At 37.7% G+C, this 27387-nt stretch overlaps 1 protein-coding gene across 2 annotated transcripts; it reads right to left on the bottom strand.

Annotated features, from left to right (window-relative positions):
- Positions 1-6124: 6124 nt before the first annotated feature.
- ercc6l2 (excision repair cross-complementation group 6-like 2) lies at positions 6125-25313 on the bottom strand. Of its 2 annotated transcripts, XM_038281495.1 has the most exons (20): positions 25050-25313; positions 24061-24472; positions 23830-23946; positions 23510-23703; positions 22313-22406; positions 22027-22094; positions 21707-21914; positions 21441-21581; positions 21045-21161; positions 20812-20931; positions 20654-20725; positions 19159-19304; positions 18655-18750; positions 18441-18540; positions 17720-17872; positions 17069-17152; positions 12842-13796; positions 12608-12762; positions 10230-10387; positions 6125-7248 (listed from the first exon to the last, which is right to left on the bottom strand). In XM_038281495.1, exons 2-20 carry the CDS (start codon positions 24364-24366, stop codon positions 6153-6155), a joined length of 4380 nt encoding a protein of 1459 aa, XP_038137423.1. In that variant the 5' UTR covers positions 24367-24472; positions 25050-25313; the 3' UTR covers positions 6125-6152. The 2 variants fall into 2 exon arrangements, with proteins under 2 accessions (XP_038137423.1, XP_038137424.1); XM_038281496.1 differs by lacking the exon at positions 23830-23946.
- Between the last annotated feature and the right edge of the window lie 2074 nt (positions 25314-27387).

Genomic DNA, 27387 nt, shown 5'->3' with positions numbered 1-27387 from the left:
AAGCAATTTTTAAAAGTGCCCAAGGTAACTTTGCATATAAAGAAGTTAAGATTAAGTTAAGTTAAGACACGCCATCTATAAAAGAGAAAATCACGGAGAATAAACAATCTTGAGAGGGGTTTTTTTGATTCTGGATTTAAAGAGGTGAAGAGCGTGAATATGACTGATATCTGATGGGAGAGAATTTCAGAGTTCTGGAACAGAGCAAGAGAAAGGTTTGCTCAAAATTCAGACACATCTGATAAAAAAAAAACTGTCTAATTAAAAAATATATACAAAAAATTTTAATATACAACGTAGATCACAAAAGAATTACATAATGCCTGTAAAAAATAAAAACCTTATATAAAGAATTTTAGAAGTATAGAATGGTAGAGATAGAAAATAGATATAAAAGATTTAAGCACAAATTCACCACATAAACTGCTGCAAAAAAAATAGCTTTTTTGCTGCCCAAAGCGTGCGTGGCGTGAACGTAGCATTAGGTTTCCTAGATATATATAAACCAGTTTGTTGGAGTGTGAGTGATGCCAATATTTGTTCACTTATTTTGACTTAAATGAGAGGGGGATTAAGTAGCAGCTGTTTTTTTAAACTGCGAAAAATTATCACATTCATTGATCCAATATGTATTTTTTCTTTTCCATATATGATTAATACCATTTATAATATCTAATCAAATAAGAAAATAAGTCATTACTTGTTTGGAATATCTATGTATTTACCTTTGAAATCCGTTAATTATTTCCTCTCTATTTTTGCAAGGATATCATAATCATTTTTTCATAATATTTCTAAATTCCTTATCTAACAACATAGTTTCAGCAAGTTATGGCCTTTGGTGGTCTACGCTACCCTTCCTCTAGTTTACCTGTAATATTACAAATCTCCACCAGAGGGCAGAAAAAGCAAAGACTTTAAAACAAGAGTTGCATTTACTTTGAAACTGAGCTGATGGAGGTTCCAGTATATTTATTGCTATATATATATATATATATATATATATATATATATATATATATATATATATATATATATATATATATATATATATATATATATATATATATATATATATATATATATATATATATATATATATGCAAGCAAGTGTAACAGTAGTTGATCTAATGTTACATTTAATCTGTTACTTTAATTTAATAATTATATATTTTTTAGGACTTTTCTGGGTGTGTTTTATCTGTAACCTAGGTCTATAAGTGCTGCTGCTGAGGCATGCCTTTTTTACCCATTGCTGAAATTAAAAGTTGTTTATCCTGGTTGCTCAAGATCAGGGAGTTTCCACATCTTAGGTGGTCTCCACTCACCAGGTGCCAACAAAATTATGGCAGCACTTTGATGTCTTATTTCAAAGAATCAAAGAGTCAAATTAATTAAAAAATATTACTGTACTCTGTGAGAACAGGTTACAGTTAATTAATGGAATTTCCTTGTGTTTTACCATCAGTATGATACAGTTTGAGGACAAACCTGTGGTGAGAGCAGCTTCAACATGCCTGAAATATGTATCTATCTGGGTAGATGTAATCAATTGCTTCCATTCGAGAGTATTAGAATAGCTTATGGGTTCAGTAGTGTCTCCAAAACACTTTTAAATAGTTTTTTGCGTATGTAATCTTGTTTCTGTTTAAAAAGAAGAGTAATGAACTGCTTACGCCATGCTCTGTTTGCAACCCCCATCTCTGTTGACATCGCCTGCATGTGGTTTTAGCAAACAAGTAAAATCTAATGGTCCAAGGCCAACACATGGCCTATGAGACCCAACCAGGAGTCAGTCAGGACCACTAACCCTCTGGAAAACACACACACACACACACACACGCATATATATATATATATATATATATACAGTTTGCATGAACAGCATTTTTAAACACAATGTTCAAGTCTTACTGCATAATAAATAGACTTATGTCTGGAATTTAACATATGGATTTCCTTAAAAACAAAACATTTCATTGTATTTTTGGCTACATGTTAAAAATCCCCATCCTGCTGGAAGGTGATCTTTCACTAATGTCTTTACTTTCAGGACCAATTGTTGTGTATGAAGTTCTTTTATTCTCTCTTTGACTCACACCAGTTTCCACATCCTGCTGCAGAAAGGCCAAAACCATTTGATTTGTGCAGCTCCTCCTCTGTTATCATGGGCACCTCTCATAAATACTTGATTTATTCGATGTTAATGTCTTGATATGTTTACAGATGTCTGATATTTTAACATTTTTCATAACAGATAGATAACAGAAAACAAAGGTTGGGGTTTCATATGAAAAATGTGAAAAATTCACAAGACATATTCAAAAGAAATCTCTTTCCATTGTGATGTTCACCCTCACTTTTGGTGCAAATTATCTCACTCAGAACTGCAATGATATTATATTATACATTGCTTTCCCATCCAGCACCAAGGTTTTTATTTAACCTCAGAATTATTCTGACCTCTGAACTTAACCCAACAGAGAAAGGTGGCAAAGATCATCCGCAAGGTAAAACAAGCTAAACCAGAGATAAAAAGGGACAAACACAAATAAAGGTGAGAAAAAGCAAAAGTTAAATGGAAAAAGAAGATCAGTGATTCCTTTTTTCTTTTTTCCAGTGGCCAAGTTCTCCCATATGACTGGGCTTTATTGCATAGCCTCACGTCAAGGCGCAGGTCCTTGCAAACGTAAACAGTAGAGCGGCCGCAGCTGGAGCAGAGAGGCAGCCGCCTGCTTGCAGAGACATTTACACTAAACAATGGATCAAGTGACGCAGAGGCCTTTGGCAGGGCAACAGAGACCGGAGCAGTTCTTTACTTCGTTTATATCTCTTCTCTCAATATTTACCCCATGGTAAAACACAGTTTTCCATTCCTTTTGTCTGAAAGAAGAAGGGGAGCAGACCTCCCTCTATTCCTTACCAGGACAAGTCTTTTTAACCCCTTGTAATACCCCATAACCATTTTAAACATCTGTACAGCTGTGATGTTAATGGCTTAAGCTCCATTCAGATGTTACTCAAACTTTCCAGTGCAATTAATTAGTAATTTCACAGCGTAGGGTTTAGCCTCAACGACTGTGTGAGTCCATGAGGTAGAAAGTTGGTTTGTGAGAGAGCAAAGGCATCAATGTTATCTTTTATGACTGGGCTTAACGGCGAACAGAAGGACCTAGAAAATTAACCCAAATTACAGCCAACTTTTGCCCGGGTAATTGATTAGGAATGAGGGCCACATTGCGTGAAATTTCCGAATTAAGGGGGAGAAGTGCTTTTTTTCTTGAACTTTTAGAGACTTACTGTGACTATAGCCATGAGGGGTGGAGAACGTTACACTCCACAACAGTCAACTTCTATCCATATATTTTATCTTTTCCCCCCAGATGCATCATTTTAATGAACTCTACAATTTGCAGGTAACTTATTTGGTTCCTGTCTTGAATTTACATGCTTGTAACTGACTATCTAGTTATTTCTTTATACAATACAACAGAATTTGGAAATTCTAAACAAAGACTTTGATATAAAATAAAGCTTGAATCTGATTAAACACGGTGGAAATTATACGTAAGGTTAAAACTGAAGATTTTTGCAGCTATTGATAATTATCTAGCATAATTACCATTCAGTGAACCAAGAAATGGTCAAATTCAGATAAATCTGTAGTTCTCCTTCCATTGTCATATTTCATAGATTTATGATGTGGATGAGGTTTGGACCATTGCAGACACTTGAGGTTTACCTGGTTTCTGAATCAAAAAATTTTTTTTTGCTCCGCATCAGGGTCTTTTGGAAACTCTATGCAACCATCTTGATCATGTTTTATTATCTTTAAAGAATTTGGAGGTTAAGCTCTTTCCTTATTCTTAAAGCTATGTCATGCACCAGTCCAATGAATGGTTCGCCTGATGGTAAAACTCTTACATGTAACATTTGGCTCGTCCATGCATGCAAAGTTTTAAGCTCTAAAGGAGCAGGATTTTTTCTCAAATTGGTCTTGTCCTCACCACTTTTAAATTCAAAATCAAAACGTAAATTATGACTATGATGTAAAATATATAACATTTTTACTAAGATGTGTGTTGTCCCTTGTTACAACCCTTAAGTTGGCAGATCTTAGACATTAAGATCAAATTGATACCTGAACCAAAGGTTGTTGTCTCAGAAGAAGTTTGACTTTTACCCATACAGCCAAATGTTATCTACAGAGTGAAAATTATGAACAGATTTCTCTCTAAACTTTTGACAAGACATTTTAAGCACTGTGTGTGGGAAAGAAAATAAATCCTTTTATGCTGAATTAAGATTATTTTTTGACGGAAGATTAAAGAAAATAAAGACAGAGAGCGGCAAATCATGTTAGGTCAGATCTTTGACAAAATCATACAGCTTGTTTTTAAAAAAAAAGCATTGCTTGATTTGACATAAACTGCTGCAAGCAACTTTGAAAAACATATCAGAAAATCTATCTAATTTAAACCAGATTATGACTAAAAAAACAAAACAAGAAATGCAGTGATCTGAAAATCCGCAGATAAAAGAAAGAGAAGCAACCTAAAAAAAAAAGGCTATTCAGGGTTCTGGAACATAAAAGTTTTTTTTCTTCCCCTCTGTTTTGTGCTTGATGTGGTGTGGCTTCGGCATGCTCTTTGCACGCAGCGATGATCTGCCACCCAGTAGCACGCACACAAAGGCTTTTTAATGTCCTGTGCGATCTGTTGAGACATGCAGCCTTTTCTCTTGTTTACTGATGATTATCAGCACTTTCTCATTTCTGCTAAACAGAACTCAGGGCCCAGTTCTTGTTTAGGGGCGTCTGTTTACCTCAATGCAACAGCTGAAGGAGGTGAAACGAAGCTGTGAGTTACACTCAGTACTGAGGTCATTAATACACAGTGGGTTATGTTTTTGCATTACCAGAGTGTTTCCAGTAAAGGTTATAGCTTTTGACTATAACTATAACTATATATATATATATATATATATATATATATATATATATATATATATATATACAAAGAGGATGTCATATGCATTAGTGTTACCATAATACTTTCTGCTTCCACGAGGTCTTTAACCTGCTTAATGTTATTTCCCCCACAGCTCAGAAGCTGTCACTCTTTAGGAGCCTTTGAGACACAACTTAAAACTCAGATTACAGCACAGAGGACCTCAGGGGATTCAGAGCATTTACAGCAAACTAGAGGTGCACTCTCATTGGGAGTGGAAGGCTGTGAGAGGTGGTGAGAAATAACAGAGGCAGGAATCAGGGCATCCTGTAAAAACAGGCCACACATGTGCAGCGGTTTGAATTTATGTTTATAAATTATTGACTTAAATACAAACTACATAACTAGATCAACTGCAAATCCAGTTAAAAGATGTTAAAAGAGAATTAACAGTATTAGGTTGTGCAAACATCTTTTATAGTTACTTTAAAAGGTGCCTATACAGTGCTCCTACAATTAAAAGTACTGTGACTGGAGTTTTTTCGGGGTAACTGATCTGTTGATAAGCACTGCAACTAAGCTGGCTGAATGAAGCCTTCCCCCCTTATAAGAAAGACATATTTGGGTATTTAACCATTTGTTTAGCACTTAAAGATACAAAATATTACATCATTAGTGTTGAATGTCAACCATAATGACCCGTGTCCTGTATGTTATAGATGTTTGTTGCTTCAGGGCACTTGGATCAAATTAATGGTTCGTTTCCAGGTTCTCCTCGGAGAACAGTGGAAGTCATTCTAAGGTCTTGGCAGCTTTTGGAGCAAAGGTGACAAATGAAAGCTCCATGACACCTGTGATTAAGAATAGATCACTTTTACTTTCATTGTGTTAAACCTTTAAATTCAGCTAAGTAAAAGAAAAAGAATCCCTAAAAATATAGTTAACCTAATATAAGAGCATGTGGACAATTTTACACTTGAAATAATTATAGGTAATTATGGTAAACTATGGGATGCATAAATAGTACAACACTCCTCACCAATTTGGATACAGATAAAATACTTTCTAGTAGATGTTAGACATGCACCTATTCTTAAGCAAGACGTTTATTTGGCCAACAATCAAACACCCCATTACCAGTTGAATCAGGAAAAAACAAACAAAAATTAAAAATGTTTACATATTTTAAAAGGTTTTATTTAATTACTTCTTCCACAGGAATTTGTCGTTGGTTTTCCAGAGATTTTTACTTTTCTGTTCTTCAGAAAACCCTCTTGAGGCGAGGCTGGAACTGATGCAAACCTTCTGCACTTCCTCTGGGTCTGTCAACCTGTTGATGCTCTCCTCGTTACCCTCAGTGAGGATGTCCCAGATGTCTTTTCTAGTGTTCTTTGATGTCAGTGCAGTGTTTTGGCTTAATTTGGGTAAAGAAGATGTGATGAGGGTTGGGTTAGCCGGCCCTGAAAATACAGGAGGGGTTTTGGGGGTGTTCTTCTGTTGTCCATTCTTGCCTTTAGGTTTCAGCAAATCATCAAGAATTGATACATCTCCTATAAGATCTTTGAGGAAGGAGCTATTGCACAAGGTAGAAGGAGGCTCAGAATTTCCTTTGAATGTTTCACTTTCTTTCATAGGCTTGGATAGCTTGGCAGCGTTATAACATTGGAGGTCAGAGGAAGAAGGAGCATCTCTGTCTTTGTGGTTCAGGAAAGCAGCAGCGGCCTCCCCAGACCCCATACCGAGGCTCCTGGCCTGATCCACTGCTGGACCACCACCAGCACTGCAGGCTCTACGAGTAGAAACACTGCCTTCCTGTGTCTTTGTATCTTCAATGGCGCTACAGTTTATCCCTTCCTGCTCATCTGACACTAAACTTTGAAAATCCTGTTTACATTCTGGAGGATTCTTTTCAGATATCTTTTGCTTTTTTTGTGGTTTGGGAACATCAGTTTTTTGGTTTCCTGATTCAAGCTGTATTAGTGAAACATTCTTTTGTATGATTTCGGGGTAAGTTCTTCTGGTCTGACCGTATCTCCTTGTTTTTCTGACTGTGGAAGATTTAGTTTGTTGCATTTTGTAATTTTTTAATGATAAGGGAGTAACAGTTGGAGCGGAGTTCTGCTGCAGTGTTTCAGGGAAGTTTTCCCTGACAATCTGGGCCACACTGGAATGGCTCAATGATGTGTAGTACTGATGAAGCCAATTGAGTCTTTGAGATGAATTTCCTTTAAGAATCTCAACAGCAAACTGTTGGCTTGAAACAAATTTAAAATGTTGCGCCATGTCCTCCAGCTGCTGCCTAGGCAAAAAAAGGACACAATGACAAATGTTAGTAAAATGTCATGGCAAGTACGTTAAACTAGATTGGAATTACAATTCTTATAAGAACCACAAACATAGGGAGTAGAAATGCAAACTGAGTGAAAGTCTGGCTGCCGTCCAATTTAACCCTGTTTGTGGTTGCCATTACCCGGATGACTGGGAATTTAGAAAGGCACATTTATTAGGAGAAAATATCTCTGTATGAAAATCCTGCTACTTTGTTTTGAGATACTTAATTTAGAAAAAAAATTAAAGCACCTTTCAGAGAGGACTCGCTGACCCCCATTATTTTCATGTACAATACAGGAGAGGTCCTACTTACGCTGCATATATGCTGAATTGCGACTGCAGCGTGCAGACACCAGTAAATAGAAAGCGGAAAGCGCAGCGCACTCTGTGTCCTGTTACTTCTTAATCATAGAGCAGAAAGGCTCCAACTCCAGTTATTAATACCATTTTATAACTTTATTTTTTATCCAAACACCTGCAAATTCAGATTCTTGTATTTTGTGTTAAAACTGACGAATGTAAACATTTTTATAATAGTTTAAATACCTTGGACATATTGTCTTCTAGCTGTTTAGATGTTTAATGTCAATTTTAACCTATAACAATGTAAAAATTTGTTACTGATCAATAAATTAATTTCAAGTGGATTATTCTTATGAATCAAATAACAAATAATTGATAAGCATCCAATCTTAAATCCTATCAAGAGGATCTTTCCATTAACATGATAGGCAAATACTTTTTCTATCATGACATCCTCACTTTTCAAACACAGCAAGTTACGCTGCTTCGCCATGCAGCACAGCTAAATCGGTGATATTTAGGTGATGAATTAAGGAGTTTATGGAGTTTATGTTTAAAGTGCATTCTACATCCGTGACGTCATTAAAGAATGTAATGAGAGCTCTCCTTGCAAAGCTTTCTGGGATATATCTGCTCGTCTAGTGACGATGCATGATCACTACTTTTTAAGGTGCATTGTTGCAAATTTAGAGTCCACTACATTTTGATTTACTAGAAGTTCGGATGTTTTTTGAAATGACGTTTGGACACTCATCTAAAATGGTATAACCACTATATAGTGCACTATATAGTGATTAAGGACATTCAGAGACAGCCAATGTTATATATACCTAGCCTGGGTGCCATTTTGAACTTAGTCCCGCCCACAACGTTTGAGGTCGGGAAGTTCGGTCTGGCATTGCTCAATAGTAGCGCGAGTATGCTAGCACAATATCTGGCGGGCCAATCAAATTGTCAGGGCGGGCTTTATACGATGATGGACAGATGATCAACAGTAACGTAATCAACCACGTCACCAAAGCGCGCATGGGTGACAACAACAGTGGCTGCCGCTGGAGAGTTGAGGTGTGTAGATTCTGCTATTAGGTCTGTTCTAGAAGATATCGACAGCAAATTAATTTTAAAAGAGGAACAGAGAAACACGATCAAGGCTCATCTTGTTATTCTAGGCGTGCAACTGCACGCTTTGATTTTTGTTGACAACAACTATGCGTCGCTTAACATACGTCACGCACTCCGTTGCTCTTATTGGTTGTAGGTCTATCCAGTTGAGTGCAGAGGCATTTTTTTTCCTGGTTCGTTCAAAACACGCCCCATAATCACAGCTCTATGGAGCAGTATCAGACTCATATTCTGACTAGAATTAAGTAGGACTACGTCAGGCTAATATATACCTATATTAAAAACCTAATGAGATCTAAGTCTACGTCTATGCTGACTGACGCAGTGAAAAGTAATTCTCAGAGGGAGATCCGTAAAGTTTATTAAAGTTTTTCTTTCTTTTTTTCCATAAAGAGGTGAGAGAGATACGCTGTGCTTACTTGCTCTGTCTCCCCTCGTTATTTCGTTGTTTGTGAGGCTCAAAGAGGATCACTATTTTACTATATGTTTTTTCTCCTCCTAGATTAATTTGTTCCCTGATGGATATTGGTGTGTTCTGGCCTTTAATGCTAAAAAGCAATAGTTTAGACTGAAGAATATCCAAGTGTTAGAATTACCTAGTCAGAGTCCAGACATAGATCAAACTGTGTTTTCATGGCATAATGTTGAAATTGATTTTGAGTAAGGCCCCTTTCATAATTTTTAGATGAAAAAAGTATTTAAAGACACAACTCCAATTGATTTGCAGCTGTAATTGCAGTGGGGGAGAATTTTACAACATATTGACTCAGGGGGACTGAAGACAGATATATCACATATTCATATGTGCAGGAGCAGAGTAGGTGTGAAGTGCGGTGAATTTAAAGTGCCTTGAATTGACGTGTTGTGAAATGGCGCTATATAACTAAACTGAATTGAACTGAGGTTAGGTTTAGAGTTAGGTATGCAGCTGTAATGGTTATGGTAAGGGTCTAGGTTAGGACATAAATGAATTGAAGTCATGCAAAAGTCCCAGTAAGGATAGCAGAACAGAGAGATATGTGTGTGCACACTAGACACGGGGGTGAGTATTCATAAAGACCTAAGGCGATAATTTTTTGGTCAGTCAAAGGAGGGCTGCAGTTGCAAAGGGGGAAACTCCGGCAGTGTTGAGCCTAATCAAAACTGGGTAATCTTTGGCATGATGCCGGGAAATAGGTAGAAGGGAAATCTCAGAGGTGGCCTCCTTCTACAGACACACATAATCAGTTATTAAGTTCCAGGTGGGGGGATTCAGCAGCGCTTCTGCGGTGATTGTTGGCCTTCTTCCCTTCATTGCCAGGAATTCCTTTCTTCTTTCAACCCCACCCATTTCCTTGTTTCTTCACACCTTGCTCCTCACTTTTTTATTATATTCTTTTGTAAATACAACTTTAAAAATAATATTTTTCTACAACCATTATTTGTAGCACTTGTTTTCAAAATGTGTAATCCACAAACTATTCTTGTTTGTCCTTATTATTGTCCCATTTTTTCTGTCAAATAACAGCAACAGTTTTTAAATACCTGCACACAGCTTTCGGAGAATCTCCGATAATGACAGTAGTACAGTCAGTGTGGTGGATGCTCCTATTTGAGAAGACTACTGGATGATCCACACTGGGCCTCTGCAGCTGGACGGGACCAGAGGAAGGCTGAGTGGCTGGAAAGCTTGCTGGGAGGCTCTGAAACAGTAAAAAAAAGGGACACATTTAAAATGTTGTAGTGTACAGGTGCTGGTCATAAAATTAGAATATCATGAAAAAGTAGATTGATTTCAGTAATTCCATTTAAAAAGTGAAACTTGTATATTATATTCATACATTACATACAAACTCATATATTTCAGATGTTTATTTTGTTTAATTTTGATGATTACAAATGACAACAAATGAAAATCTCAAATTCATCATATCAGAAAATTAGAATATTACTGAAGACCAATAAAAACAAAGGATTTATAGAAATGTTGGCCAACTGAAAAGTATGAACATGAAAAGTATGAGCATGTACAGCACTCAGTATTTAGTTGGGCCTCCTTTGGCCTGTATTACTGCAGCAATGCGGCGTGGCATGGAGTCGATCAGTCTGTGGCACTGCTCAGGTGTTATGATAGTCCAGGTTGCTCTAATAGTGGCTTTTAGCTCTTCTGAATTGTTGGGTCTGGTGTATTGCATCTTCTTCTTCACAATACCCCATAGATTTTCTATGGGGTTAAGGTCAGGAGAGTTTGCTGGCCAATTAAGAACAGGGATACCATGGTCCTTCAACCAGGTACTGGTAGCTTTGGCACTGTGTGCAGGTGCCAAGTCCTGTTGGAAAATGAAATCTGCATCTCCAAAAAGTTGGTCAGCTGCAGGAAGCATGAAGTGCTCTAAAACTTCCTGGTATGTGGCTGCGTTGACCCTGGACCTCAGAAAACACAATGGACCAACACCAGCAGATGACATGGCACCCCAAACCATCACTGACTGTGGAAACTTTACACTGGACTTCAAGCAACGTGGATGAAGTGCCTCTCTTCTTTTCCTCCAGACTCTGGGACCTTGATTTCCAAAGGAAATGCAAAATTTACTTTCATCAGAGAACATGACTTTGGACCACTCACCAGCAGTCCAGTCCTGTTTCTCTTTAGCCCAGGCAAGACGCTTCTGACGCTGTCTGTGGTTCAAGAGTGGCTTGACACAAGGAATGCGACAGCAGAAACCCATGTCTTTCATACGTCTGTGTGTGGTGGTTCTTGAAGCACTCACTCCAGCTGCAGTCCACTCTTTGTGAATCTCCCCCACATTTTTGAATGGGTTTTGTTTCACAATCCTCTCCAGGGTGCGGTTATCTCTCTTGCTTGTACACTTTTTTCGACCACATCTTTTCCTTCCCTTCGCCTCTCTATTAATGTGCTTGGACACTGAGCTCTGTGAACAGCCAGCCTCTTTAGCGATGACCTTTTGTGTCTTGCCCTCCTTGTGCAAGGTGTCGATGGTCGTCTTTTGGACAACTGTCAAGTCAGCAGTCTTCCCCATGATTGTGTAGCCTATAGAACTAGACTGAAAGACCATTTAAAGGCTTTTGCAGGTGGTTTGAGTTAATTAGCTGATTAGAGTGTGGCACCAGGGGCCATCAATTTTGAACCTTTTCACAATATTCTAATTTTCTGATATGATGAATTTGAGATTTTCATTTGTTGTCATTTGTAATCATCAAAATTAAACAAAATAAACATCTGAAATATATGAGTTTGTATGTAATGTATGAATATAATATACAAGTTTCACTTTTTAAATGGAATTACTGAAATCAATCTACTTTTTCATGATATTCTAATTTTATGACCAGCACCTGTAGTTGCCTTCAGGCTGATTGTTGCGGGGCTTCCAGAATAATAGGAAATCTTGGTGATAAATTATCCGGGATTTCTATTACGTGGGTAAATCCCAGGACTTTCAGTGGAAAAGGGGCTTTTGTCAGACATGTACTTGTAGTATTTGTACTACCATTTTGTATCAAATGAAGCGTAAAGCGTGGCCTCCACAAATAAAAAAAAATAATAAAAATTGCAAAGTTAATAATAAATCAATACATTTTTCTACCTCATAATTATCTGTGACATTGGAAGAGGCAAAGCAGATAAAAATGCAAATAAATACACAATTGCAGTCCGTTTTTACAGGTCAGCCCCTAACACTTAAAAGATAAAGGGACTGATATCACTGCAGTGACGTTTTAAAATGGAAAATGAATGCTTCATGTTTTCCCTGTATTCCCTTTAAAAAATGAACGCTTGTTTACATAAAAATTTGTGCGACTGGGCGACGTATCACATGATCTGGGAATAAGGTGTATTCTGGATTGAGGAAGTAGCACACATATTTAATCACAGCTTTGTTTTTGTATGTTCTACTCACCTCCAGGGTATCTAGCAGGTTATTGGCTGGAAGTTGTGAGTACATTTTGCGTTCAAACACGTCCCGCACCGCAGCTCTGCTGATTAGTTCCTCAGCTTTGCTTCCTCCCACAACCCGCTGGTTAGAATGCATATACGCCACCTCTTGCACGCCCCCTTTAGATAAAAAAAAATTCAGCATTATTATTAGGATTCTGATTATTTATACTTAATATTCTAGAAATGTTGCTCTCACCTAATACACTGTCTATGGGTTTGTTTTTATCCTCAGATGTCCGAGATGTTGGACTTCGCAGACTTGTAAATGACCCAGCTTCTGACCTCCCTGTTCTTCTCCTTGTTACATTGGTTGCAGGAGTCGCACACTCGTCCTCTGAAGAAGTGAAAGATTCTATCTCTTCTCTCTGCTTGGATCTTGCCTTGTCCCTTGCACTGGCACTCTGTCTTCGAATGCTGTGGCCTGGCTTTCCCCTGCCTGCATCTCCTTTTTTGTTTTTGGACCATTTTTCTGTCTCTAGGTCTAAATCCTCAGATTCATCTGAGCATCTTTCAAAGAAGTGCACTTTTGGATTTCTAGTTTTGAACTTATTGGCATTTCTGTTTTCTGGGGAGGAATTTCCATCACTCTCCTCATCCACTGCAATATCTGTATCCATCAATCGTTTCAGGCCCTGTCTCCGGCTTAAAACATAGTCTTCCTTTTTTGAGGATAACATTTTGTGTCCATCATCTCTGCCTCTTCTGTCTGAGCCAATGGCTTCGTCTTTGGATTTTGTTACAGATTCAGGGAGGCAAGCAGCACCATTTGCTTTACAGGAAGTTGTGCAGATGCCTGTGGAGGTTTCCCCTATCTTTTGATCTTCTGCATCTTCCTCAAAGGCACTGCCTTTGTCAGAGGAAGTAGAGTTCCCTTCCTTTAACTGTTGTCTTTCCTTGACTGTTTCAAGAACTTTGGAGAAACCATGTTGTAGGAGACTCATCGGAATGGGTCCATTTGCAGCTTTCCCGCTCCTGCTGCCATGGCCTGCGCTTGAATTTGACGCCTTTCTCTTTAGCCCCTGCAGCTCCTCATCAGTTTCACTCCCACTGCTGAAATCTAGCACGCCTTTTGGGATTTTTGAGACATCAATGTTTGCTGCATGCTCTTCATCATCTGATGGTGTACCCTCTTTGGGTAAATCTTCATGTTCCTAATAAAAAACAGCAGAAATTTACATGCAGGAAAAAACATAACTCAAAAAACAGGGTGTAATAGCAATTGATCAATAGATTAATAAAAAGCAAACAAGGTGTAACATTTTTTCTTTGTTACATATTTGAAATAAACCCATCTGTGTAATTTTTAAAAATAATATTTTTCAACAACAGATCATAATAAACACCAATGTGACAATAGCTCTACTTAGTGATGTTATAGGAAGAATAGTATGAGGTCAAAAGTATTAAAACCAGCTGCTTTAACCAATTCAAAGCATAAACAGACCTCATACTTTGGTGACAAGAATTAAAAGGATTGATTGTAATTTTTCTATGACCAATCCATCCATGTGTAATTCACTCTCACTTGGCCTCATACTGATATTCTTAAGCCATTAATAGTTGTACCCTGTGTGTTTAAAGATTGTTTCAGTGAGTTTCTACACAGTTTTAACATAAAAACTAGACTTTTCCAGATTTAAATGTCCTGCATACCTGGTTCTGATGAGGACATTTTTCCAACTTGGATAAAAAGAAGCACACAATAAATCTAGTTTTGATGGTGGTGTTCAGGATGGGAAGTCAAAGGAGGACAAAGGAATGTACAGACATAGTATGGATGGATGAAAGAATCAATGAAGATATATCAATTATGTGATAAGGTCAAAACATTTCGAAAATACACTGTTTAATTTCTTTTCTCATACTTATGCAGACAGGAAGGAAGTAAACCTGATTCCAGACTTTGTCTACAGCATTTCCTTCATAATAATACCTTTTATTTATAAGGCACTTTATATTTGTTAAAACAGATCTCAAAGTGCTAAAATGGAAAACAGATAAAAGCAGATGGTGTCAGATAAGAACTATTTCAAAGGAATAACAGTAAAACAAAATAAGATCTAATAAAATATAATTGATACGCTTTTGTGAATAAGAAAGTTTTTTTTTTTTTTAAGATTTAACTGATTGGGGAGGTCTGGGGTAGGCTGGGAGGGCATTCCACATCTGTGGAGTTCATCTACAGATGAAACCGCTCCACTGAGGGCGCCATCTCCTCTGCTCTCCACCTGAGCCTAGCACACCTGGAGGAGGAGAACATCAATGTGTGGATGCTGTTCCTGGACTTCAGTTCAGCCTTTAACACCATCATCCAACAACATCTGATGGGCAAACTGGAACAGCTGGGCTTTAATACACCCCTCTGCAATAGGCTGCTAGATTTCCTCACAGACAGGCCTCAATCAGTCCGGGTCGGACAGAACACCTCTATCATCAGTCTAAGACATGCTCCCATCAAGGCTGCGTCCTGAGCCCCCTGCTGTTCACCCTGATGACACATGACTGCGTCCCCAGGTTCACCACCAATCACATCCTGAAGTTTGCAGCTGACACCACAGTGGTGGGCCACATCAGAGACGTCAACAAGCAGGACTAAAGAGAGGAGGTAGAGCATCTGGTGGGCTGGTGCAGAGATAACAGCCCGATCCTGAACGTGGAGAAGTCGAAGGAGATCATTGCTGACTTCAAGAAGAACCGGCCTAACCACTCTCTACTGCTCCTCAACAGCTCAGCTTTAGAGGTGGTCAACAGCACCAAATTCCTGGGGATGCACATCAAACAACCTCACCTGGACTGTGACCACCTCTCTGCTAACTGGTCAAAAGGGCACATCCTCTACATGTACTTCCTGCAGAGGATGAGGGGCGACCATCTACGCCCACCCATCCTCACCACCTTCTACAGAAGCACCATAGAGAGCGTTCTGACCAGCTGTCTCACTTTGTGGTGTGGAGGCTGCAGCACCTCAGACTGGAAGAAAGTGAGAACACTGGTGAGAGCAGCAGAGAGGATCATCAGGGCTCCTCTTCCCTCCATAAAAGACATTTCATCCAAGCGCTGCCTGAGCCCGTAACATCCTAAATGACGCCTCACACTCCCACCATGGACTGTTCTCCCTGCTGCCCTCTGGAAAGAGACTTCGCAGCATTCAATGCAGGTCCAGCAGATTCCAAAACAGCTTCTTCCCCACTGCCATCAGACAGCTGAATGTTGAGAAAACTCTAAATCATGTTACAGACTCCACCAAATCAAAACACTGCATTATTGCACCATATATATATTTAATTCTCTGAACTTCCATATCGATGCATTTTTTTGCACCATGTTTTTTCTCCCACATGTTTACATTTGATCACTACTGAACTTTAAGAATTGGAAATTTCATGAAAGCTGTACAAAACTATTGTACAACTGCAATAAATGTTGTCTAAGTCTAAGCACTGAAATACTCCGTCTACCACTGTCCCCAGCTTTGTTCTGGGGGCACTTAGCAGATTGGTGTTGGTTTCTGCTGCTTCTGGGAGGCTAAGGGAGTTCCTTCAGGCCAGGCATACACTGTACAATATTTTTAATCATTTTACTCAGCTACAGCTCACACTGTACGATGAAATAGCAGGGTTTAAAGCTCACGCTGTACAACCCAATGCTCTGATGCGATCTACCTGCTCACACTGCACGTCCAAAAAAAAAAAGCATTGGGATCAGCGCAGAGAGATGCTGCTGTCGGACTCATCAATCTGGAAGGAAGAAGTCCCTTCTTTGCACATGCGCAGTGCGTGAGGTTCTGGTAAATTGGCCTATAGACACTTGTTGCTCTGCTTCAACAGCAGGATTTGTCTACGAACACCTCACTAGACTAATCCAGTGAAGAGAATGGAGGATAGAGGTGATATGATGATACTTGTCTCCTTGTCAGGATTGAGAGCACTGTTCTGAATAGTCTGGAGCCTCTGGAGGATCCTGCCAGGGATCCCAACATGAATCGCATCACAGTAGTCCAGCAAGGAGGATAAAAAGGGGAGGAGCATCTTCTCTGCATCAGCCAGAGAGAGGGAGGGACGAAGTTTGGCTATATTCTTTAGATAGGCTGTCTCAGATAGTTGGTGGATGTGATATTCAAATGATAGATGGGGGTCGAATTTGACCCACAGGTTGGTAACGGACGGAGAAAGGGGTTATGATCTGGCCACAAAAGGAGAACGGCTTCAGTTTTCCCACAATAAAGCTGTAAGAATTATTTATTTCATTATTCACTGTATTTATTTATTTTACAGCCATTGAATCTCTGCTTTGTTTTAACCAGAAGACAAATGATCTTGTTTGGAAAATGTACTTTTTCCCATGAGAATTAGAGGGAGAGTGGGCCAGTGGGAAATAGGACCGGGAAAAGATGAGCAGCCATGAGAATAAAAAAGTTACTCACCTCGTTTTTGCTCTCCTTGATCTCTTTCTCGGCTTGTTTGTGTGTTTGTGTTGTTATGACACCAGCCTCCACTCGTCCCTCTCGCTGAGAGGACAATACATGCATTCATCAGCACATTCAGAATGAAAGTTCAATTCTAAAGCAAACTTAAAATCTAAAACTTTATTTGCAAAATTTTTTTGACTCCTCATACTTTACTTTTTCTTCAACTGAGTCAAATGTAAATCAAGTTCAAATGTTTTTTTTCCTTTATTTTTTTTTGTGTTTTCATTAGGCTTAATAGTTTTAATAAGCCTGCACTTGTTTTGACCAAACTACAAAAGATTATAACCTAAAAGACTCATTGGTATAAAAGCAAAATTATTACCACATCATAATTATATTTCCATAATGTGATTTTCCTGGATAACTGGAACTGCAATAAAATGCTTAAAGATAATCTCTAAACCAACCTTTGGAAACCCTGAGAAAAAATCTGTCTAGCGAACAATAAATAAATCCAAGAAATATTGTCTTATCGAAGCAAACTGAGATCAAAATGCAAATTGAGAATACATTTATATGAACAGTGTCACTATGAGGCTTGTCAAATATAGCACAGTAATCAAACCTGTCCTTATTCAAGAGACAAAGGTGTGTTGATTGTTTAACCTCTAATATCCTGCGGGTGAGACATGTCCCTTCTATCTGCAGCCTGAAGAGATTTTTGAGTCCAAACAGCTCCCCTTTATGGTCACAGTTTCCCTGAACTGCCTCAAAATACCGCCTGGCGCTCTCTTTGCCAACCACCGAACACTGCAGCTGCTGTTGAGGGAAACAGAAACAACAACAAAAACATCACTAAGAGTCATAGAGATATAAAATATTTCAAAAAGACAAGCTAATATATGTTCAGTCATCTTAAAAAAAAAATTTCTCCAAACAAATACTGGATACTGTAAGATTAAGTTGTAAGAGCCTCCATCTCTTTAAATTAGCAATTATCCTTAGAATGCCATTAATTTGCAGATTCAGTTTATGTTCTCTGCTCTTTTTATCAAAATCATGAAATAACCAGATGTATCTTAAACCAAATCATTGCAAAACATTTCAACAAAAGCATTGTTCCTACAACAGCCACATATTCCAAGTATTGTATTAAGTACAGTATTTATACGCCTTAACTCTTTTACATTTAATTTAATTATGGGGTTATAGAAGCAAATAAAAGAAATCGAAAACTGAAACAAATATCAGAAACAAATTTACAGGCTATGTGATATGATGAAAAAATAAAACATCAAATTTCCCCCCACAAAAAAAAAAATACTGCATTTCAGCTGATAATAAAAAAAAGAAATGTTTTAAAGAACACATTACAAATGTTTGGTACCTGTTTGTAAACTTGTCTGAGGTAGATAACCTCCTCTACAGTCCCAAGGGAGATCAGCCTGAGAACAGTAACATCCCTCCATTGACCGATACGATACGCCCTGCAGAGACAAACAAGCAAAATAAGCATAACTTCAATTGCATCAAAGTGTGCAATACTGCAAAAAAAATGAAAAATAATAATCATAATGCAGGAATTAATCTGACACAGCTACCTATCGATAGCCTGAAGATCATTGGCAGGGTTCCAGGTGGGGTCAAAGAGGACAACAACATTAGCACCAACAAAGTTAAGACCAAGACCACCCGCCCTAAAGGAAAAGCAAATATATTTTGGAACATGAATACCTTGAATTGTTAAAATATAAAATCAAATTTATAACACTCAACATTCCTAATTTTGAACAAAACAAGAGCATTTTAAAAAAGCTGACTTCTAATTCCTTACTAGGGTAACTGGAAAATAAATCTATTTGACAAATGCAAACTCAGCATGAATACCTTAATGCTCTTTTCCTTTAGGATGAACCTTGTGTAAAGCACCAATTCCACATTTAGTTCATACTTTTTATATATTTTCAGAAGAAGAATGTTTGAAACATTCTTTTCCATCACAAAAACCCATTTTCCTAATCATTTATAATTAATAAACAAGAGAAAATATTTGATCTATATCACAAGATGTTTCAAATACTTATCCGTATAAATTTCCAACTAACATGGTAGAAACCAGGCATAGATTGATGTGAGAAGAGCTGTTGAAGTCTTTTACAATCTGGAGTCTTTCTCTGGATTTGGTGGTTCCATCAAGACGACTAAAATCCAGTCCTTCTGCCATGCAGTAACTCTCCAGGATGTCTAAAAGCTGAAAGGACATGTAAGCATTTTAATAGGACAATTAAAAGAGCAAAACGGAATTTTACATGATGTGAATACAACTCATTAAAAAGTTGAAGAGCTTATATGAGTTCAAATCAAGACCCTGCATAAGCAAATATTATGTGAAGCAATATTCAAAGGCTAGCATTAGGAAGTCAGACTGTATATTTATATGTAAACTATAGGGTAATCCAATGCTGTAACCTTTATGAACTCTTTTTTCCCAAAGAAGTAAAACTCGGGTCAGAAAAATATGACCTCATAAAAGCCACAAATATTATTGGATGGTATCAAGTGACAGTAGCCATTGGATTGAGTCTAGTTATCCATAACAATCTAAATCACTGTCAAACCCCCAAAGGTATGCTCAGAAATCCAAAATACATCATGAGAAAACAGTTATTCCAGCTTCTTATTACTGTACACTAGTTGTGATCTCACAGCAGAGGCAATGCAGCAGAACACAAGGGTTGAAACGAGCATTGTGGTTTGCTAGGGAACAAAAAAAAAAAAAAACAGCATGTGGGTAGAATTAAATTATGTCCCAACATGAAGAGGAGAATTCCTGCAATTTATCTATTTCTAACAGCAGCGATGGAAAAACAAATAAGACCTCACATCCATCCCACTTCTTTGCTTTTTCCAGAATGAAAAATCACACCATATGACCTTAAATATTAGCTGATATAATAAATCTAATTTCTTTTTTATTTTCAAATAAAAATGCAAACTGTGCTCTTAGTATATTCTATAAACCAAGAGCAAACTGTTCACTTTTTTTCAGAAAAAAGGCCTTTAATATGTACACAACTAGTAGAAAAGTTGTATTGTTTGACCATAGGATACGTTTTATGCATACTTTTCAACTCCAAGCTGTATAAACTTGAATGCTGCTGATGAGAAGAAAAGAAAAGGATAGAAATCGAACTTTATTGATCTCACAATGGAGAAATTAACTCTCTGCATTTAACCCATCCCCTTTAGGGAGCAGCGGGCTGCCATTGTTTGGTGTCTGGGGAGCATTGTGGGATAAGGGGTCTTGCTCAGGGGCCCAGAGTGGAGGCTGTCGGGATCGAACCTGGTACTTGCAACCTTCTCATAGTACAAGAGCACTGCTTTAAGCACTAGGCCAACACTCCCCCCAATATTTGTGTAAGTGAGAGAAAAAACCCTGTATCCAGTAGTGCATTTTTATTAAGCAGCTTTTCAACATCAGGCAAAATGGGGCAGAAAACAGATTGCATTTAGAGAGGTCAGGATAAAAAAGGATATTCATAAGCACTGAAAATATGTAAAGGATCAAAGTATGAATCAACATTCAAGAACAATTCTCACCCTGGTCGACAGGGAAAAGATGAGCACTTTGTCCTTCTTTGGCAAATAGTAGTTAAGAAGCTTCTGCAAAACCTAAAAGAAAACAAACACTTGTAAAATGGCAAATCTGGGACATTAAATGAAGACTATATGAGCATGTTTATAACTTAACGTGGCACCTTCATCTTTCCACTGTACATCGGGTCTGAAAGAGCCTCAAAGGCTTCATTTTTGCATCTCTGCACAAAGTCTGGAAACTTCTGGAAAACCTTTGCACAAACAGAACTCACATACCTTTCCTAAAAGATATGAATTCACGATTTTAATTAGCAACATTAGAAAGATAAGAATTTAAGATGTAGACGTTGGAATAAACATACATAAATCAAGAATGGAAAACCAAATAGTTTACCTGTTTCTTGCTGGTGCTTGAAGTAGACTGAAGGAGTGCTGCATGATTGACAACCTTCCTCAATATGGCCAAGTAGGTGAAGTAGAGTTTCTTTACACAAACACCCTCAGAGTTTGTCTAGAAAAAGATCAAAGAGTCATTTCAGATTTAGTCAAATAGCCACTTCTCTCCTAACTTATTGATCAACATACTGATGATTTAATTGCCGATTAAGGTTGAGGGAGTTTGCAATATTTAAACTTCTATGAAAGGAAATGTTGAACCTAATGAGCTCAGCAGGATGGTGTGCAAAATAATAAAAACACCTTCTCTGATTTCATTTTGGTTATTTAGTTTTTTTCTATACCTTTAACTTTACAAAAATACTAATTTGGAGAGGAAAATAAAAAAACTAACTTTATAGCAGCAGCTCCTTCGGGTGCGTCCACTTTGGCAGTCGCATTTCTCTGAAGATCTTAGCATTAACGTCACATCCTCAGTGTCCAGCACGGCCTGATACACGGTCTGCTGAAAGTCTGTCAGAGAGCAGTACACTACCTGGGTTGAAGCACAACCAACAGCTTCGGTAAAGCACCATAATTTTTACAAACAGAGAAGAAAATCAAACTAAAGATCCAACAGATGCAGATGATGTTTGAGGCACTCAAGGTCTCCAGCCTTACTCTGTCATCCTTCTTTGGCAGCTGCTCTCTGATGAGTGCTTTAGTTCTCCTGAGGAAAAAAGGAGAAATCTGCCTGACCAGGGCTCTGATCGTCTTCCTTCCTGTAGCCAGGGCCCGTTTGGTTGCACTGTGCCTCTGCGCCTGTTCAATGGGGTCTGAAAATCTGTTCTTGAAATGTCCCAAGCTACCAAGACACCCTGGTTTGGCCCTAAATGGAAAAATAATTAACAATAATATTACATCAATACTACAAACAAAGGCTAAACAAGAAAATGACTGCTGCACATTACTCAACATTATCATGGAGAATAATAACCCACCAATCCATGACACACCACAGCTCTTCCAGATTGTTCTGCAAGATGGTCCCAGTGAGACCTATTCTGTTCTGATGGAAGAAAATGGTAGAAATTACATGTTAGTTACAAACACACTATCGACACAGCTGTTGTAATTCTGCCTGAAAACCTTTAGCATGACTGAGGTTTTTAAATAATACTTCTAAAACCTTCAACAATTATTATGAATTATTTAAACACAGACAAATAACAAATGAAATATCTGATTTTGTTTTTATATTGAATAAGCAAAAACAACAACTCTCACCTTACATCTCAGCTGCTTCATAGCCTGAGTTATCTGGGAGTTTGGGTTTTTTATCTTGTGGACCTCATCAACAATCACTCCAAACCAGTCAATTCTGTGCAGAGGGTCAGGGACAGTTAACGATTAATTGATTATTTAATTGATGATTATTTCAATAATCTATTAATCACAATATCTACTAATTGTTTCAGCGCTACTGTACACATTTCTCTCTCTTAAAATTAAATTGAGAAAGCTCTGTGTGGCGAAGATTCTACAAAATCAACGATTAAAGCTGGATGGCTGATGTAACTTGCAGTGATTCTGAAAGTCAGTATAAGAAGCTGAAGTAGAGTCTGTTATGCAACATATGCTTTGGACCCGTTTGTAAAGTACCTTGTAAATAAACCTGAGCCTGTTATACTACTAAACTGAATGATAGTGTTGTATAATCATGTTTTAAAACATCTTATATTGGTTTTACTAGACTTCCGACAAGCCAAAATTCATTCTGAACTTTTCAATTAGTCTTCATTGAGTTTTGGGGATCTTTTTAGTCTTCTCAGTGTCTATGATTACTGTTTTCTTTTCCCTCTCTGTTAAACTAGCTTTCAGTCAATGAGTCTAAACAGAACAACAAATTGTTGGCCATCTTCAAAAAATTTTGGAAATATCAAATAGCAAAAGGTGATCAGTAAATGAAGGCCATGTTTTTTTTAACAGAAAGAATAGATCACACATGGAGCCCAAGAGATGGAGTTATCCTAGTTAATCATCTACAGTTGCCCATGTTTCCAGCTAATATTTAGCATTTTTATTGCTTATAAAAAAAAAAAAAATGTGTAACAAAGACACAATTTGTTTAATATTGACAAAAGGGCTTAAGATACCATTGCTAAGTATATTTTCTTAATAAACCTAAAGAACTATTAGCGCAAGACTTTGAAAGTGACAAGGAAAATCTGGATTCCTGGAAACAAAAAAAGGATTGCTCAACATATTTTCTCAGTACTGTGTATACAAATATGACCAGGTTACTGGTCATATTATCAGTTAATAACTCTGGAAGAGCTGCAGCAACTCAGAGCTAGTGGATAACAACTAACTCCCCATATGCAGTATCCTTTTTAATGGCCAAATCTACTGTGGCCGAGTCTGTTGAACTTAATCTAACGGGTCATTCAGCAGTAGAGGTGTGTATCCGTGGATTTTCATTACTTATTGAACTGATCCAAACAGAGCCTCAGAGTCTCGTAGGTGGTGAGGGCGATCTTGATGCGACCGTTCTTGATGCGAGCAAGCTCCTCCTCTTTCCTGAGTCCATGGACCACCACACACTGGAAGTACCCCCACGTGTTCAGTTCATCCTTCCAGTTATAAAGCACTGACAATGGGGCCACAATCAGAAACACCTGGATGGGATCACACAACACTTTAATCAGCTTGATGACAAGATAATACTTTAATCTGCTGCACATGATTGAATACAGAAAGTATTCGAGAAACTATGTGATGTAGTTCTATGTTTCAGTACCCACTTTAGTGGGATTAATTTGATTGGAGGGTAACTGAGTTTGCAGGAACTGAGGCCTGTTGTTCTCTATGTCCTCCCATGTCCCGGTTTTGTGCAGCAGAGCAGCAAGAAAACCTATGATCTATGAGAAGAATTGAAAAAAATACAGAGACAGCTCCATCAAAGCAACATTTATGTAAACCAATTTCCTCAGTTGGACAATTTTTAAGATAATTCTGCTTCCTTAGTCTTATACCTGCACAGTTTTCCCAAGGCCCATGTCATCTCCTAGAATACAACCAGTGGAGGCCATGAAGTTGTTGTAGATGAACCTGATCCCTTCCCTCTGGTAATCCCTTAAGTATCTGTTGATGGTATAAGGGACCCGGTCTTCATTGCTCAGGTCTAAAGGGATGGAAAGCATTGGGTCGGTGCTGCTGCCAGGGAACACTGGTTTCTCCTGTATCAACTGCTTAGACCCAGAGTTAATAAGTTTTTTCCCAGATGTGCCTTTCGCCTCCTGCTCCTCTTCTCCTAGGGTGCTTTCCTGAATGTCACCCATGCTGTATCGTTAGTCTGTTGGCCGGAAGTCAGTCTCTGTATGGTGGCTTCTCTGAAGATGCCATGATGTAAACTTGGAGCCAGACAACAATCACCTTCCCGCCACACTGGAACATACAGTAAATACACATGCAGGTGTGATTATAAACAAGGATGCCACTGAATTTAAATGATTTTAGTTATGGAATTCAAAAACTTAAGCTCATATAGAGTCGTTACACAAGAAGTTATATATTTCAAATATTATCTCTGTTGAAAACTGGGTATGTTTGCAGACACCCATTTGTGACCCAACTTTGTTAATTGTGTGACAAAGACTGTGTGCCAGACAACTATCAGTTCAGCATGTCAGAGGATGAAGAGATCACATCCAGCCAGTCACAGTCAGAGAAACAGGACTACACTGGAAAAACAGGCAGGTCTCCAGCATCTATAAACAAAGGTGTTGATAGCATATGACAGCAGTCCTTTCCTTAAGTTAATTTTCAGGAATAACTTCCTTTGTTTAATTCAAAAACTGTTTTAAATATCCTATGACAATGAGGTTATTCAGTACTGGCGGTTATAAATCGCAGCTAATCGTCAGGTTTATCTACAAGATCGCTTTGAAAACACAGCTGCATACACATAAAGCTCTGTTAAGGTTTGGAAAACAACAACATACTACCAAAATGTTACACAAACCTTTATCACGAGTAGAAGTTGATACCATCAGAATTTATCCAAACTCCTTTTTTTCTGGTTGAGAAAGATGGTACTGTAAGCTTAGCAAACATTATCGACACATAAAAACTTTCCATTAGAGAAACGGTTGATTCCTTCACACACGTGTTTTCATATTAAACCCACAACCCGTAGTTTGTTCTCAGTTTCAATGTACATTTTTACGACAAATAAAAACAATCGATTGAGAAGAAGAAGAGAGCAGGAAGAAACTCCTCCTCGGCTTTTCAGTGTTTATCTATTTTAGCAAACCACGGTGCACTTTCGACACATTTTCAACGAACTAAAATAATCTTAAAATATTTTTTTAGCTAACCGCCATTCGTACCTATATATTTAGTGCAAAAATTATTATTTCTTTTTGCTAGTCAAAATTAATATTCTCAAAGAAACATATAGATTAGTTTATATATTTATCGAAAGTGCTCCACTTTACAAAGCAAAATTAGTTGCGTTTACCTGTTAGTTATCTGAGAGACGCTTTTAAAGTGGTCTTAATTTTCCGCTCCATTATCTGAACAGAATATTACTTACCCGGCATGAAGTTAGAATTAAGCAGAGTCATTTATATCCCTTAAAAATTATGAATCAACAAACTATTAATTTATTCATAAAAGCATGGTTTGGTTGGTTGTAAAGTAGATCCAAATCGAACCACATCAATTATTCAACCAAAATATTTATGAATAATAATATTTTGGGTTGATATTTATTTTAATATTCAATCCAGCAAATGGTGCACGATAAAATATACCTGCTAAAAATACTATTTGGTCATTTGCCATAAAGGACTTTGCACATTTTTTAATTGGGAACAACCCTGATGCCTCTGCTACTCTATGGTCCACATTTAAATTGCAAGTAGGGGAATTAAGAAAAAAAAAAAATCAAGCTTTCCCACTACAGATCAGAAAACAGATTACTTAACAAGTAGGTTGTTTTAATCATGTAGCTATTGAAGATATATTAGTATTTAATACCACCAATACTCCAGAGTCAGACACAAAGTACCGACAATCTCACCAAGGATGACAATTACAGCGACAATGTCAAACAGAATGTATTTGATTTTTAAAAACAAAACAACAATGTCTCAATTCTCTATCCCTGATTTCACTTTCCCTACACCCTGTTGTGGCACTGCAGATGAGGTACGTCTAGGTCCATTTCTTGTCATGGTACACTGCCATACAAAACATTTTTTTTCTTGTTTGTTTGTGCTTTCTCAACTCTGTAAAATTTATTGGGCAGCTGCTGCAGATGTTCTCATAAAGAAGTCCCAAACACTGATCTGACTTCCAGTTTAGGCGGGGACTGGAATGAATTTGTTAACCTCTTCCCCAAGAAAATGCAGAAAATTGGGATGTCGGTCTGTACATCAACATCTTATCCAGTCAGTGTGTTGAGAAAAAAGACAAAAAGCTTAGGAGAAATTATATGTCACTTAAGGTTGTCCTTCAGCTGCCTCAATATTTTACCCACAGCTTTCTTCAAGGATGCTTGCCTCAGGTGGCATCTGATTTGATTCAAATAATAAAATTATACTTTTTGTGTGTTTTTTTTTACCCCCAAAGCACAGAGGCGTAGCCAGAACAGCTTTATAAGGGTGGCCAAGCATCTATAATAAAGATGCATATATTTAATCATCCATGCAGGTATAGTGGATAAAATTCTTTCAAGCTTGAGTTCTGGGGCGAACATCTTTTCCATTGTCATTACTTACCTACTTTTGTCAATAATAATTCTACATAAATTGATTATTTGATTTGTTTTTATTAAAATACTTATTTATCTTATTTCACTGAAGACTCCTAGATGACTTGCAGACAAGCATCATTTTCTCTTTACCCCATAAAACACAAAATCTAGTTCTGAAAAGAGCATGAATTCTGTACTTATCATCTATAATGTTAGTACATTGATGTGTATAATTGACCACAGTGTTTTTGTTGTCAAGTAATTGTTAATATATGAAAAATTTAAATGTTTTGAATATTCCACTTGAGAGTATTACTGTCTGTATTAGAGGGGAAAAAATGATAGGGGTGGCCAATGATTGGCTGAGGGTGGCCACCCCTGGCCCCCCATCTAGCTCCACTCCTGCAAAAGCAGTAGCTGTCAAAACAATTTTCTAAAAGAATGGTCTGAACAAGTTGCTGTTTCAAAATTAATGACAAACTTAGATCCTCCATTTATGAGGCTACTATTAAAACTATGTTTCAACATTTAATATCTTCTTATCTCTGACCAGGCGTTTTGACCACTTCCAGTCAGGTTTATATCCTCAACCTAGTATAGG

The sequence above is a fragment of the Cyprinodon tularosa genome, unplaced genomic scaffold, assembly GCF_016077235.1.
Source record: "Cyprinodon tularosa strain WSP-4 unplaced genomic scaffold, ASM1607723v1 ctg171, whole genome shotgun sequence".
Classification (NCBI taxonomy): domain Eukaryota; kingdom Metazoa; phylum Chordata; class Actinopteri; order Cyprinodontiformes; family Cyprinodontidae; genus Cyprinodon; species Cyprinodon tularosa.
Note: the sequence above shows the minus strand (reverse complement) of the source record. Positions and strands in the feature narration are given on the sequence as shown.